This window comes from Mixophyes fleayi, chromosome 11 (genome assembly GCF_038048845.1).
Source record: "Mixophyes fleayi isolate aMixFle1 chromosome 11, aMixFle1.hap1, whole genome shotgun sequence".
In the NCBI taxonomy this organism is placed as follows: Eukaryota; Metazoa; Chordata; class Amphibia; order Anura; family Limnodynastidae; genus Mixophyes; species Mixophyes fleayi.
Genome location: NC_134412.1, coordinates 27,040,897 through 27,056,023, shown reverse-complemented (window position 1 = coordinate 27,056,023; position 15,127 = coordinate 27,040,897). Strand labels below are relative to the sequence as shown.

General features: G+C 40.3%; 1 protein-coding gene and 1 long non-coding RNA gene across 3 annotated transcripts in view; one reads left to right on the top strand and one right to left on the bottom strand.

Annotated features, from left to right (window-relative positions):
* The window catches only part of LOC142106951 (myosin-binding protein C, fast-type-like), an 89,149-nt gene that overhangs the window by 29,032 nt on the left and 44,990 nt on the right, over positions 1–15,127 (bottom strand). For both annotated transcript variants that reach the window (XM_075190015.1, XM_075190016.1), the window contains 12 exons: positions 13,164–13,288; positions 12,960–13,065; positions 12,455–12,621; positions 12,178–12,343; positions 11,575–11,681; positions 11,146–11,175; positions 10,066–10,205; positions 8,487–8,646; positions 8,260–8,364; positions 7,915–8,103; positions 6,013–6,147; positions 877–1,044 (listed from right to left, as the gene is read on the bottom strand). In XM_075190015.1, the coding sequence (XP_075046116.1) occupies positions 877–1,044; positions 6,013–6,147; positions 7,915–8,103; positions 8,260–8,364; positions 8,487–8,646; positions 10,066–10,205; positions 11,146–11,175; positions 11,575–11,681; positions 12,178–12,343; positions 12,455–12,621; positions 12,960–13,065; positions 13,164–13,288 (1,598 nt within the window). The remainder of the gene's footprint in view (positions 1–876; positions 1,045–6,012; positions 6,148–7,914; positions 8,104–8,259; positions 8,365–8,486; positions 8,647–10,065; positions 10,206–11,145; positions 11,176–11,574; positions 11,682–12,177; positions 12,344–12,454; positions 12,622–12,959; positions 13,066–13,163; positions 13,289–15,127) is intronic.
* LOC142106952 (uncharacterized) lies at positions 3,513–12,348 on the top strand. The gene is made up of 2 exons (XR_012679824.1): positions 3,513–3,598; positions 11,006–12,348. It is a non-coding gene; the product is annotated as an uncharacterized LOC142106952 (long non-coding RNA).

Here is a 15,127-nt window from a genome sequence, read left to right as displayed (position 1 = left end):
AACGTTTTCATTTGTCTCTAAAATTAGGTTCAGCTTTTGCCTCATGTATTGCTTGAACCATTCATCAGCTTGGGTAATCTGGCCTGTGTTTAATGCTACGCCATCACTCTTGCAAACTCCTCCCACCAGCCGTTACAATCTTCTGCATCTCAAACGCCACCATATTGCACCATAAACCTATGTGTTTGGCGAAAAATCTAGATGCACTTGCTCAAGTCCTGGCACACAGCACCCAGGGCCGGTGCTAGGGTCCATGGCGCCCTAGGCATTTTTAAAAAAGGGGCGCCCCCCCCCCCGCAAAAATCACCGCCCTCCTCCCTCCTCTGCTTACCTTGTCTCACCACCGCCGCCTCTCTGCTCCGTCTCCTCCCCTCCACTCACTGACACTAGTGAGTGGAGGGGAGGGGAGGAGACGGAGCAGAGATGCGGCGGTGGTGACAAAATAGCCTCTTCCCCCCCTCCCCGTGCATCTGAATGCTGTGCGGCGGCCGTGACAGGTATGGTCAGCGGTCGCCGCACAGTTTTAAAGTCTTTTAGTATTCTGTGGCGCCCTCCAGAGCCCGGCGCCCTAGGCAAGTGCCTAACCTTGCCTAATGGGAGCGCCGGGCCTGTCAGCACCCCCATGAAAGGTCTTGCTATGAGCCGGGACTATTTTGTACTTTGTAAATGAGGCTCGTTTTGTGTTGGTGAAAGAAGCACTTTAAAGCTGAACTGCCACAAGACCCAATTGCCTAAAATAAAGCGATCGCCTTTTTTGGAGGAAGGTGTTCCGAACCCTTTAAAAAGAACCTGATCTGGTGGGTCCACTTTAAACTTCCTAGTTGAGCCTGTAACAGGAGATCGATAAAAGATGTTTAATGAGTTTATGGGACTTACGCACAATCTCCCGGATAGTGACAGGTTGGGCCAGGATAGCTGGCTCACTCTTTCCTGCAATATTCACAGTGCGCACGCGGAATTCGATCTTTTCTCCTGTAGGAAGATCTTTAACGGTGTGCCCACATCTCTCTACCAGCTTGTCGTTGGACACAATCCATTCAGTTGCTGTTAAAATACAGAAAAAGAATGCAAGTTATGTACAGCAGCTGATCTTTTTGCCGTTCCACTAAGGCCTGTGCCAGGAAGTAAGAGCATGGACATAGCAGTTTCTATTTTTCAGAGGTGTAAAGCAAACTTATCTCTACCAAGTTAAGCTTCTTCATACGTACTGGCTAGAGATAATTTTACGAGGGAGAAAGAATGTCAGAATTATTCCCCAGAAATGTCTACCTTAAGAAACGAAAATACAGAACAAAGATAACCAAATGGTATTATAACGCCATTATAAATAAAGAAGTTAGAACTAGAAATTATTAATATATAAAAAAAATACATAAATAAGTGTTTTTCCAGAGACTGGAAAGTAAGTGTGCACCTTTAAGTGGGCTTTGTGAACCACCTAAGCTCACAGGTATAAAACAGAAGCAATTTGCAATGTGCATCTTTGTACTTTGAAAACAAGGACCATTGTGTGTAGACAATGGAAATAAAATAATGTGACGTGATGCTGTCTTTCTTACCATCATACAAGTAGTTTCTCTGTCTATGAAGCATTCATGATTGTTGGATATATTGATTTTATTATTATTGTTCTACTTCATTTATTGTACAGACATTTTATATGTAAAATGTATACATAAAATTAATGTTTTATACACAGTCCAGGAAGGGAATTTTTTGATGAAATACTTTTTGCTTTTATGGTTGTGGCAGATTTGTCGCCTGTACATTCATACTGTGAATCTCCCGTTCCACCACATCCCAAAGGGGCTTTGTTGGATTGAGATCAGGTGACTGTGGAGGCCATTGGAGTATACTAAACTCATTGTGGAACCAGCTTGAAATGACGAGTGCTTTGTGACACAGCACGGTATCCTGCTGTTAGAAGATGGGTAGACTGTGGCCATAAAAGGATGCACATGGTCAGCAACAATATTCAGGTAGGCTGCAGAATTTTAACGATGCTCAGTTTGTATTAAGAGGCCTTATGGGTGCATTCCCCACACTATTACACCAGCAACACCAGTCTGCATCATTGACATAAGGCAGGATGGATGGTTGTTTACTCCAAATTCTGACCCTATCATCTGCATGTCGCAGTAGAAATTGAGATTCGTTAGACCAGGTAAAGTTTTTCCAATCTTTAACAGTCCAGTGTCACTGTCATCTGTATTTCTCGATTCGATTCGGGACCTTTGGGCCTAGCTGAAGCAGAACTGAAACAGAAGCTGGAGGCCTTGATGATCTCTCTGCTCACATAGAGGACTCAGAGTAGCACAAACAGTATAGGAGTCTAGGACCGGAGTCTGTGCCCGAGTAATGAACTGGAATCCGGTGTAATTACGGACTGGAACTGTTCGTAGGAACTCACTTGTGGCCAGACACACAAGACTGGAATCCACTAATAAGAACTCAGATAGAAAACACACGGAAACACAGAACAGAATGAACTGGAACCAGGGACTAGGAACTGAGAAATGTGACACAGAATGGCGAACTCAGGACTGCGCGGCAGCCACAGACCTGGAACCCACAGACAGATACACGGTACTGGAATTAAGCCCAAGAGACTCAGAACCAACCGTAGCAGCACGGTGGCTAAGTGGTTAGCACTTCTGCCTCACAGCACTGGGATCATGAGTTCAATTCCTGACCATGGCCTTATCTGTGTGCAGTTTGTATGTTCTCCCTGTGTTTGCGTGGGTTTCCTCCGGGTGCTCCGGTTTCCTCCCACACTCCAAAAACATACTGGTAGGTTAATTGGCTGCTAACAAATTGACCCTAGCCTATGTCTCTGTGTATGTGTGTGTATGTAAGGGAATTTAGACTGTAAGCTCCAATGGGGCAGGGACTGATGTGAGTGAGTTTTCTGTACAGCGCTGTGGAATTAGTGGCACTATATAAATAAATGATGATGATGATGATGATGATGAACCGTAGCAACAGAAATGATAATACTGGTAAAGCCACTGATACTGCAGAATAGATACTGGATAGTGCAAAGTTCTTACTGAGATAAGCACTCTTGCTGAATGCAGAATGTTTCAGGAAGATGAGCAGCTTGGAAGTGCAGAGTACTTGCAGAAAGATGAATTCTGGGTAATGCAGAATACTTGAAGGAAGATATGCACTTGGAATTGCGGGTAATTGAGAATAGATGTGCATTTTAAAATGCAGGACACTTGAAAAATGATGTTTAGTTTGTAATGCAGGATGTTCACAGAACATAATCACTTTGTAAATGCAGGGTAATCAGAAACAGTGCAGGAACAATTGGAACCTGGAGCCAAGAACTATGCTCAGGAGCGATGCAATGAACAGATCTCAGCAGCAGGTTTAAATAGGATGTTCCAAACAACTGTTAGCTGCACAGTTCATGTGATCACAGCTGCTGAATCTGGTTGGTCTGAAATGATCACCTGACTGCATCCAAGATGGCCGCACCCATGCTGCAGAACAAACAGTATGTGTTTGTTTACAAACGGTGATGTGATGGACAGGAATGCTGCAGGCGACCAGGAGGGACCCGGGTAGCCATGATATGACCGCAGCGGATGTGGTAAGTGTGGCTAAGACCCCGATGTATTACATCCAGTTTTGGTGAGTCTGTTTCCACTGTAGTCTGAGTTTTCTCTTCTTAGCAGACAAAAATAGAACATGATGTGGTCTTCTGCTGCTGTAGTCCATCCACTTAAAGATTCGATGTGCTGTGCATTTATAGATGCCAATCTGACCTCTATCATAAAATAAGGCATTTGTGCCCACATAACTGCCATTCACTGGATGTTTTTTGTTTTGTGCACCATTCTCTGTAAACTATATAGACTCTTGTGAGTAAAAATCCCAGGAGATCAGAAGTTTCTGAGATACTCAAACCACCCCGTCTGGCACCCACAATCATTCCACGGTCAAGGTCACTTAGATTTAATTTCTTCTCCATTCTTGTGTTTTGTCTGTACAATACCTGAACTTCTTCTGCTTCATTTTATGCATTGAGTTGCTGCCACATGATTGGTTGATTAGATATTTGCATTATCGAGCACGTATACAGGTGTAAAGTGACTGCTGAGTGTAACTGCTTATATATTGCCATATTAAGTGACTGTGCAAGCTTAATATGATACTGGCCCACCGTTTCACTTGGCTTGGTCTCGGTCAATGTGCACATGCATGTGCGAGCTTGCAGTGCATTGCGACCAATAGCCCAGATTTGAGCTTTCAGTTCAATTCTTAGTTAATCAGAGGACGTGATATGGGTGATTCCACTCATATTAATACATGTTAAAGTGGGCCCTTTGCCTACACTCAACAGAAACAGACATTTTGTGCATTGAACCAAATTTATGAGAATTTTGTACTTGCACCTAGGACAAAAAGATGAAATCAATGGCATAAAAAGTATAAATATTTGTATTGAACCCTAGAAAATAGAGAATTGTTTTTTTTAAATACAAATATAAATGTTATTCTTCTAAAATTACAAATAAAAAATATAGGAAGTTCATCATATAAAAATGAATTCAACCTGTATAATATAATTAAGCACAAACGTACTGAGTCTCTACAATTTATATAGATGAGTTCAATTCCCGACCTTATCTGTGTGGAGTTTGTATGTTCTCCCCGTGTCTGCGTGGGTTTCCTCCCACACTCCAAAAACATACAGGTAGGTTAATTGGCTGCTGTCAAAATTGACCCTAGTCTGTCTCTCTCTGTCTGTGTATGTATGTATGTTAGGGAATTTAGACTGTAAGCTTCAATGGGGCAGGGACTGATGTGAGTGAATTCTCTTTACAGCGCTGCAGAATTAGTGGCGCTATATAAATAAATGGTGATGATGATGATGATACAGACATACTATTATTGCCTATATTGTAGCTCTACATGCCAGCCAATTGACCTCTGTTTGGGAACAATTACAGTCCCACCAATTTCAGAATTTAATACATTTGCACTTGCAGATCTCTTAATCATGTATCTCTATTCAGGAACAGATTGCATCCCGTTAACATTTCATGTTCCTTCACGATTATTCATCAATAATTATGCCTTCTCTGTTTAGCCATAGCTTCCAATTCAACACCTATATGATGGAATAACAGGACACTGTTTATGAACACTAAACAGTCCTAGGGGTATAATTACTAAACTGCAGGTTTGAAAAAGTGGAGATGTTGCCTATAGCAACCAATCAGATTCTAGTTACCATTTATTTAGTACATTCTACAAAATGATAACTAGAATCTGATTGGTTGCTATAGGCATCCTCTCCACTTTTTCACACCCGCAGCTTGGTCAATTTACCCACTAATGTTTAGGGGATATAAAAGGTGATCACAAATCTATTGAAGAGTGACTTCAGTTTAGGAACAAACTCATCCCACTAAAATTTTAAAGACGTACAACAGTCCTTTTGGGATACATTATAAAACACATCAGGAGAAACGCAGATGATTCTCATAGCCTCTATGGTGGGATCTTAAAGAATAATCACAGTCTAGAACTCGTTGGAATTAAATAGTATGAAATGTCAATTCTTACAATGGTTTGGACCACTAATACAGTCTCATTTAGCTAGCTGGTGTCTTACAGAGAGGTATAAATTCATTATTCCATTGAAAAATAACAACTAAAGCATTTCATTGTCTGTAGTGAATTCATCACAGATATAGGCATGGATTGGAGGCTACCATATACCAATATTCATGAGATTTGTAGCCAGAAATAGTTGTTCCTAATTGATTGTTCTCAATGAATATTGATTCAGCTCACCAATGGCTGTCTCCACTCTGGTTAGGCAATGGGAACAATTAAACAAGTAGAGAATTTAGATTGTCACTGCAGAATGATTTATGTCTATATCTTTTTCAGAATATTAATACAAATATATATTTAATTTGTAACTATGGTATCCTTTCTATTGAATTCTGCATGCAGTCCTCAACTTTTTCATTACAAACATCATAGACTTACATCCCTCTTTGCGGTATTCAATCAGATAACCATCAATTCCTCCAGCCCCGATACGGTCTGGTGGTCTCCACTTCAGAGTGCAGGTGGTATCTGTGACATCTTCTACTGTCAAGTGTAGAGGTTCACTAGTAGGGGCTGCAAAAGAAAATATTGTTAATATGTCACCACATGCACATTATGTCCTATAAGCTGTGTGAGGAAAGAAAGCGTGTTAGGCGAATAGAGGCAATTCTCTGAAGAAGCTTGCAGGTGCATAGGAGCTGAGAGATAGGATGGTAATATGAGAGAGAGTTTGGGTATGAATTTTGTTTTTTCAGATCAGGAGAGTTCACTGTGTGCTCAGGGCCAGATTAAGCCGAGGTCTAACTGAGCTACAGCCCAGGGACCTCGGGCATCCAGGGGGCCCTTGACAGTGCTAAGCGGCATTATTGATTGGTGCGGGACGGGGGAGCCCCTGGCCCGATCAATGCTGCTGAGCACTGTCACTGTAGTCCCTCCGCGGCGCTTAGTAATCCCCTTACTGAGGATATCTTGTGAGTCTCACTCTCACATGATCTCCTCAGTAAGGAGCTTAGAGCGCGCCGCGGAGGGACTACAGTGACAGGACAACAGACAGAGGTAAGTTCTTGGGGTGGGGGGCTGCGAGTGGGTCACTGGGGTGGGGGCCTTGGGGGGGGGGGTCCTCACGGAGGAATGGAGGCCCCCTTAGCCCAGGGGCCTCCATTCCCTTAATCCGGCCCTGTATGTGCTTGAATAATGATGGAAATATACTAGTAGAGAGAGAGAGAGACAGAGAGACAGAGAGAGAGAGAGAGAGATTACACATTTTAGTTAAGGTTGGGATGAGCACAGGAGAGAGGGATGTACTGATTTATGAGGGTATAGGATCAAGAGAACAGGTGGAATTAGACTATAAGAAGAGAGTAGATACTTCATATTCATTTATAGGATCAAATGAAGAGAAGGTGCCAGAGCGTGTAGGGAGGAAATTGAGCTAATTGTTTATCAAAGAAGAGGATACCAGCTCATGTCGGATCTTATCAATCTTGTTCCTGAAGTAAGATCTTGAGTTCTGATAATAGTGGAAGGGTTTGGGGAGGGAGGTTTGAGAAAAGACTTAAATGTATTAAAAAGGTATTTCAAGGCCTGAGCAGAGATGAGAGACTGGAAGTATGTTTGTTTGGAAGTGCCAGAGCATTTCGATAGGAGTGATAGATAGCAGTATATGTGAGAAAATCATTAGAAGTACGATATTTTACGACAAAACCGCTCTGCTTTGCGAGAACGTTTTTTCAGATGCAGATGTTTTGTATCTTTAGTGTTCCAAGGCTGACATCTTACTCGACATATAATGTGAAGAGTAACTGGTGCCACTTGATCAGTGGCTGATTATAGAGTTTAGATAAGATATGTTACTGTCAGATCAGGGGGGGGGGATGTAGAATTGGGGAGAGAAAGTGTTGCAGAGAGGTGGAATACTGGCGAAAATTAATAGAGTTAAGATTTCCGCGGGTATCAGGAGGTTTTGTAGAGTTTTACAGCAGAGAGGTTAAATATAATTTTATAATGTATATCATTTTAATTTCATTTTAATATTGTTTGAAGCATAGATGTTAGAGTAAGCAAAATGAGGACCCTTGCCATTAGGTTGCAAATTTAAATGTTTTAATCAAAATATGGACTAATACCATGTACTTTAACTTTGCTTGATGCATATAATTTGCAATAATAAGCATACACGCCGACAACATCAGTGCTTTTGTTTTGCATGCAATAGGGTATTCCTATTGCCCAGCGGCTGGTACCCTGGAAAATATTGGATAAACTGTGTGTTTTTTGTTTTTTTTTTAAGAATATTACCTGGTTAGAGTATTTATTTTGATACCTGGTACAGGCACTCACCGATGGGCATGAATGGTTTGGAAGTTTTAGCCTGTTGTGATATGCCAATGACGTTGACAGCAAAGACTCTAATTTCGTACATGATGCCTTCAATCATTTTTGTTGATTGATATGTTAAGTCTGTGTAGAGATCAAAATTCATCTTCATCCACCGCTGACTGCCTTTCTTCTTTCTTTCTATCAGGTACCCTAAAAAAATACAAACAGTGATAAATAAAAATTGTAAGCTAATTTGTTCACTAGTGGAATATATGGTAGATTTTGCGCAATAAGCAAACTCAAATCACCAGTGGACACAACAAGTAACAGAATGTACTTGTGCACTTTTTAGCGCATGTTACTTACCTGTCACCTCCTTTCCACCGTCATATTTTGGGGGCTCCCAAATGACGCTAGCCCAATCCTCACCAACACTGGTGATGCGGACATGCTCTGGAGGGTCAGGCACATCTTAAAGACAATAATAACCAATTATTAAATCTGGCTATGGCAACGGGTATATATATGTATATATATATATATATATATATATTTATATAACGTCCGTTATTATATAATGTAATTCAGTTTACCTACAACTTTGATGATCAGGGTGGCCTTGTCCTCTCCAACAGGATTTGTCACCACAATGGTGTATGCACCTTCATCAGACCTCTCTGCACCTTCAATTACAAAGCTGCTTAACTCAGTTCTAAGCTCAATATGCACCCGTCCTTCTGTATCCTTGAACTCCTGATAGAAAGTAGATAGAATGTAAATAACATACAAAACCTTATATTAAAGTATTGCATGCAGAAAAACCGTCCAAACCCAAATTATTTATGTAGCGTTCCAATAAATAAATCCTAAATTACATGTTGTTTCTTATAATGAGGACAATCACAATCCACAGTCTGTTTAGGGAAGCAAGGCATACTGACAGAGGCCAAGTGGCTCAAACTCAGTCTGTGTATTAATACTTTAGACTTGGTGCCTGAATAGAGTGGCTCCACCACATGGGTTTCATCTTATGGGCGAGTAATAAGTCTGCTATATTGACAGTGGTCTGTATTTGTCAAAATGGGGCTGTAATTGTGAAATGGACTTTACATAGCTGCATGGACCTATGTATACTTATATCTTGGCGTTGTTATGTTGGTGTTGTTATGGCACAGGGTTGTTATAGTGGCATGGGACTATTACAGTGTCTACATGATGGCATCATAGTGTTGCTGTTGATGGCGTGCAGCTGTTATGCCATGGTGAACACTGATTGTATAGGGAGAGCATGGTGCTGTACATCATTGCTATGACACTGTTGTGCTGGGCATGAAGCGGTATGGATTGGGCATTGGGACTGTTTGTGCTGGATATCGGGCTATATGTGGTGGTTGTGAGGCTATATAATATGCTTGATATCCAATTGTTATTTAGAGTGTATTAAATTAATAAGTAGAGTCACTAAAAAGGAAAAGTAGAGTCACTAAAGAACCAGTTGTCCATAACAACCAATCAAATTCTATCTGTCATTTATCTAGTACATTCAAGAAAATGATAGCTACACTCTGATTGGTTGCTATGGGCAACACCTCCACATTTCCTGTGGAGAAGCTTTACTAAATCTACCACTTGATGTGGTGCACGGTGCACTTCCCTCACTGCACTAGTCTTTGAGTGAAGGATCACACTTTGAAATTGATTTGGCAGCACTACATAGAAGTGCACAAAGAAATAAAGTAAAGACGCTGAGTCAGACAAAGTTTAGTGTATTTTGGGGATCTCAGGTCAAAAAAAATAAAACAATACTTTTGGTGTTCATTTGTACAGTTCCTATAATTATCATGGTTACACCAAGCTTTGTTCTGGACTCCTAACTCCTAAAAGCCATAAAGCCTTGTTGTCTAGAAATTATAATATATTTTCAGTTCAGTATGGATTTATTCTTCTATGGTTAATGAAAACAACAGTCTCCTACATTTTTCAGACTGGTTTCCAGTTACTAAATCCTACCACCACTTGTCTATATTGTGTAATTTACATGAAAATGTATAAACGTTTTTGCCACCCAAACCTTTGCCCTCACCTTTGCACGATTAGTGTTCAGTTGCTGCATGGATATACGTACTTAATACATATATATACGTATAATAATGACCGCTGCTATTTACTTGCCTGGACTCCTTTGAACCAGGTAACAGTTGGCGCGGGTTCTCCAGTGATCGGGACATCAAACCGCAGCTTGTTACCAGCCACAACAATAATGGTGTTAACGTGCTCGCCGCCAGAGCAATCAAGGTGGATTTTGGGTGGTTCTAGAGAAGCATAAATTAAAGGTGTAGCACTTTTCATAGACCATACATAAAGGGCACTATGTCCACTCATTAAACAAGGTCACTACCACTGTTATGTGATATATGGCTAAATACAAATAATTCATCGTTGGGCAGCACGGTGGCTAAGTGGTTAGCACTTCTGCCTCACAGCGCTGGGGTCATGGGTTCAAATACCGACCATGGCCTTATCTGTGTGGAGTTTCTATGTTCTCCCCGTGTTTGCGTGGGTTTCCTCCGGGTGTTCCGGTTTCCTCCCACACTCCAAAAACATACTAGTAGGTTAATTGGCTGCTATCAAAATTGACCCTAGTCTCTCTCTGTCTGTGTGTGTATGTTAGGGAATTTAGACTGTAAGCTCCAATGGGGCAGGGACTGATATGAATGAGTTCTTTGTACAGCGCTGCGGAATCAGTGGCGCTATATAAATAAATGGTGATGATGATGATATGTCAGGTCTTCTTTTTCTTTAACAAAAGCTGTACAAAGCCTGCACTAAATATTCCCCCTTCCTCTGCTGAGTTCATCGGGAGAGTAACAGAGAACACACAAGTGATATGTCCTCGTTAGAGATAATACAGTCAGTCATTTCTTTTGTCTTGTATGCTGTACACATAATGTTTTTATTGCATCTTGAAATAAATGCAAGACTATGTTTTAAAAGGTGACAGATCACTGGCTCTTCTTACTGAGCAAAATCAATGGTTCGGACAAGCTAAGTTAATTGAAAAAAATATCAGTATATAGAATCCTAATTATATTTTTTGTCTTCTCCTCATCAGCACCTCTAGCCAAATTCCGAAAAGATTACTCACCCTTGTCATTAACCATCAGACTGCGTAATGATGGCAACATGCTGACATGCTAACAGAAGCGCTATATAGAATACAAGAGGCACCTATCTTGTCTTCATCGAGCTTACCTTGGCGTGGAACATATTCAACTTTGATCTCTGACAAAAGAAAAGATACATTAATTATTACAGGTTATTGTCTGGGTGTTGTCATGGTTGCAAGTGGAATGCAGAGAAAGGTTTTCTGACTGGTAAATTCTGTTGCACACTAGATAAATAATGTAATAATAATTGGTTATGAATGATAACATGACAATAGTGTCACAACAGCTAATTTAAATAATGCCAACGGATTTATAGCAGGAAGTGCCAGTCAGAGAGGGAGGCACACAGATTTACAGCTGGTTTTCTCCAGAATGGCATGTGCATTCATAACTATGTCGTAATAAAGGCTATCACTCACATGCGCTATTAATGATAGAATGTTCAAATTCCATAAGGTATACTTTAAACAAAAGGTATATGTAGGTATAGTATTTAGGATGTGAATGACTTTACCAAGGAAGTTGAGTTTGGCAGAGAGAGTCAAAGCAAATCCATCTGGAATAAAGGTGTAGTCAGCTTCATCTTCTGGTCTGACATCATCAATCACTAACTTGTGGATCCTGCAATGGTAAATGCATTAAGTATTGTATAACCTGATAAATATTTTAATCGCTATCAATGTACCTTAATCTTACCTACATTGTAATAATGCTTGGCTATCATTAGATCCCCTTTTCCTTCCTTTTTTCCTTCCTGTATACTATATGTTTTTCAGTGTAATTTTGATCTTAAAGTAACAGCACATTCTGTGTTGCGGCTGTTCCGCAAAGCTGCCAAACACCTGTCTTTTGAATCTTGCGCTTATTGAGAGTTCAAAGGTTGTGCCAAATAGCCAGGTCACAATGTAAACCTAGGGACATGCAGGTCACATGAAAAGTGTGTTCCATAATAGGATCATGTTATTTTTAGAGATGATTTACTTTAGAAGCTCACACACAACTCATTGTCAATGCTCTTCTGTGGAACATAAATATGTGATGTACACAAGTAACCAGACTGCTCTTTTGGTGACAAGTGTCCACAATTGTATGATGTAATATCTAAGATGACCTTTACCTGCCCTTGTGTGTCATGGTGATGCGCTTGCTGGGTCTAATCTCCACTCCGTTCCTAAACCACTTTCCAGTCACCTTCTCATCAGAGACCTCACATTTAAAGACGGCCTGTTCCGCGGCTTTTACTGTCAGGTCGGCAATGCCTTGTATCACTTCCAGCTGTTTCTCTGCAGGCAATAAGAGAATGCCATGACTTTACAGCAGGGACTAAGAGTTCTAGAATGATAATAACGCAAGAATTGTTCACAGAGATATAACTAAGCATCTTTATCTTATACCTTCAACAATAACGTCAGCTTCACATTTTCCACCATTGGTCATCACTTGGTAACGCCCAGAATCTTCTAGAGAGGATTCATTAATGATCAAAACGTGTTTTTTTCCATCTTTCTTGAATCGATACTTGAATGTCTCCTCACGAGTTAGTTCCACTCCATCTTTCATCCTTGTGACAAAAGAAAAGGCCATCGATTCATACTATGGTGCAGTAAAGTTCACCTGTCGTCTACACAAAGAACGGCAGCTATGTTGTGAGACCAACCAATATTTTTGAGAAAGCATTGATAGGTTACATTCTCATGAAATTTGGTTCCACCCTGAAAGAGGACACCTGCACGAAGTGCTTTTGCCGCCATTGCTTCCTAGTGAGTTTATAAACTCCATTCTCAAGAAAATTACTTCAGCCCGAAAACTGGCTGCCTCCCCTTTGAGCTGGGGACAGGTGCTCGTGAAGTCGAATAATTTGTTGTCATGGAAATGAGAATTAAAAAATAGAAAACATACCACATGACGTGCGCTCCTTCTTCTGACACCTCCACTTCCAGTTCAATTCTATCTCCCACAAACACTTGATGGTCTTCAAGTGGTTTCTCAATTGTAACAGGAGGTTCTGAATGGAAGAGTTTTTGGTATATTAACCATATTTATAAAAACAAGTAATTTCTTATTAATCATATTTATTGCATAAAATACAATCAGTTTATTCACCTTTAACAAAGAGTTCTGTGTTACATTTCTCATCTCCAATAACACACTCGTAGGCTGCATCGTCTGCCAGTGTACATTTGTTAATTGTCAATACCCTTTTCAGGCCAATATTCTCAAACACGTATCTGTAAGGATAAAGGCAGTTTATTTTGTCAACACATACCATAAAGGCTTATGGGAGCAACGCTTATGGCAGCAAAGGAAGAATTTCATGTTACATTATTTTAAATGTTTCCCTTTTTTTAATCATTAGGTTTATTTGGGTGGGGGGTAAGGTAAACCGAGGGGTACAATAAATGCAGCAAAATACATAAAATGTACCACACATGACAAACATAAATGACCATTTAGGGGCATATTCAGTTAGCTTGGCGGTCCGCGATTACATGGCCGCTGCGCTTTACTCACAGTAATACGGTACTGCAATACCACGGATTTCCCTTTGCAGCCCTATGAGATGCGAAAGAAAATCCGCTTTATTGTGGTACCGCGTATTACTGTCGCTGGCCGTTCCGGCACATAATTACGGACCGCCATGCTGATTGAGTATGCCCCTTAAAGTTTAATAGCGCAAACTAATAGGATGTTTTATTGTCCAATCCCTTCATCTGTTTAAAGAATTTTTTTTTTCAAAATCCAAAGTGCTACTCAAGACAATAGGTAGCTTTCTTTCCCATTTATTACATTGGATCTTACAGAAGTTTATTTGCTTCCTACTGATTACACTAGGTCTACGTTTCACTACTGTTATAATTGTAAGTGATTTTTTTTTTAGCTTTTAAATTTTTGTTTGTTTTTTCAGCTAACTGGTTATCAAACTGGGATTGTGGAAAGTCGCCTATTTTCAATGATATTGCCGGCTAGATTGAAGACGTCAATTTAATTAAAGTCAAGTTTTGCCTTTAATTAAATTGCCCTTTTAATTCTAGCCAACAATGTCGTCAAAAATCGTCGATTGGCCACAATATTTCTCCTTCTCAGACATTAGTACATTTTATTGTAGCAACGGCTATTGATATCATTTACCTCCTATAGCTATTAAAAGTCCACCCGTCAATTTTAAAATCATCCTATTAACTTTAACCTTGTAAAATCCAGGTTAATGAGGTGCTGACCAGAGGCAGAACTAGCGAGCTGTGGAGGGGAGGAGAGAACCTATGTCCACAGCTTGCTAGTTCCGACCCTCTGCATCTGCCGTGCAGCAGACCACATATTTGAGCATTTGGGGTCTGATTCATTAAGGATCTTAACTTGAGAAACTTCTTATTTCAGTCTCCTGGACAAAACCATGTTACAATGCAAGGGGTGCAAATGAGTATTCTGTTTTGCACATAAGTTAAATACTGACTGTTTTTTCATGTAGCACACAAATATCAACTTTAAATTTCAGTGTACAAATAAGCTATCAAGTATTTGTGTGCTACATGAAAAAACAGGCAGAATTTAACTTATGTGCAAAACAGAAAACTAATTTGCACCCCTTGCATTGCAACATGGTTTTGTCCAGGAGACTGAAATAAGAAGTTTCTCAAGTTAAGATCCTTAATGAATCAGGCCCTTTATCATTGGAATTGAGAGTGGTGACCTACAACTCACATGGGTACAAAGCTCACATACTGTATGAACTTATGACAGATATATTAGAAGAATAAGACAAACCAAGTTACCAAATTGTACGTTTATATGTGAAACAGGAATCAACATTAAAGTTTACATTTACGTGGACCTGTTATCATGTATTAACATTTTATGATACAACATTATATCTGTACCTCATGTCAACTATTTCTTCCAGACATATTTCCAAGGATGTAACATTAAGGGATGTAGAGGGTGCGGTGACCACAGGGCCAGAAAGTGAGGGTCCCCCCTGTGAGGCATCAGCTCCTCATTATGTCTCTGCACTGCTCTCAAAAGAGCAGGCGGAGACCTCTTCTGACCAATGTGTGCGCATTTGGAGCTCT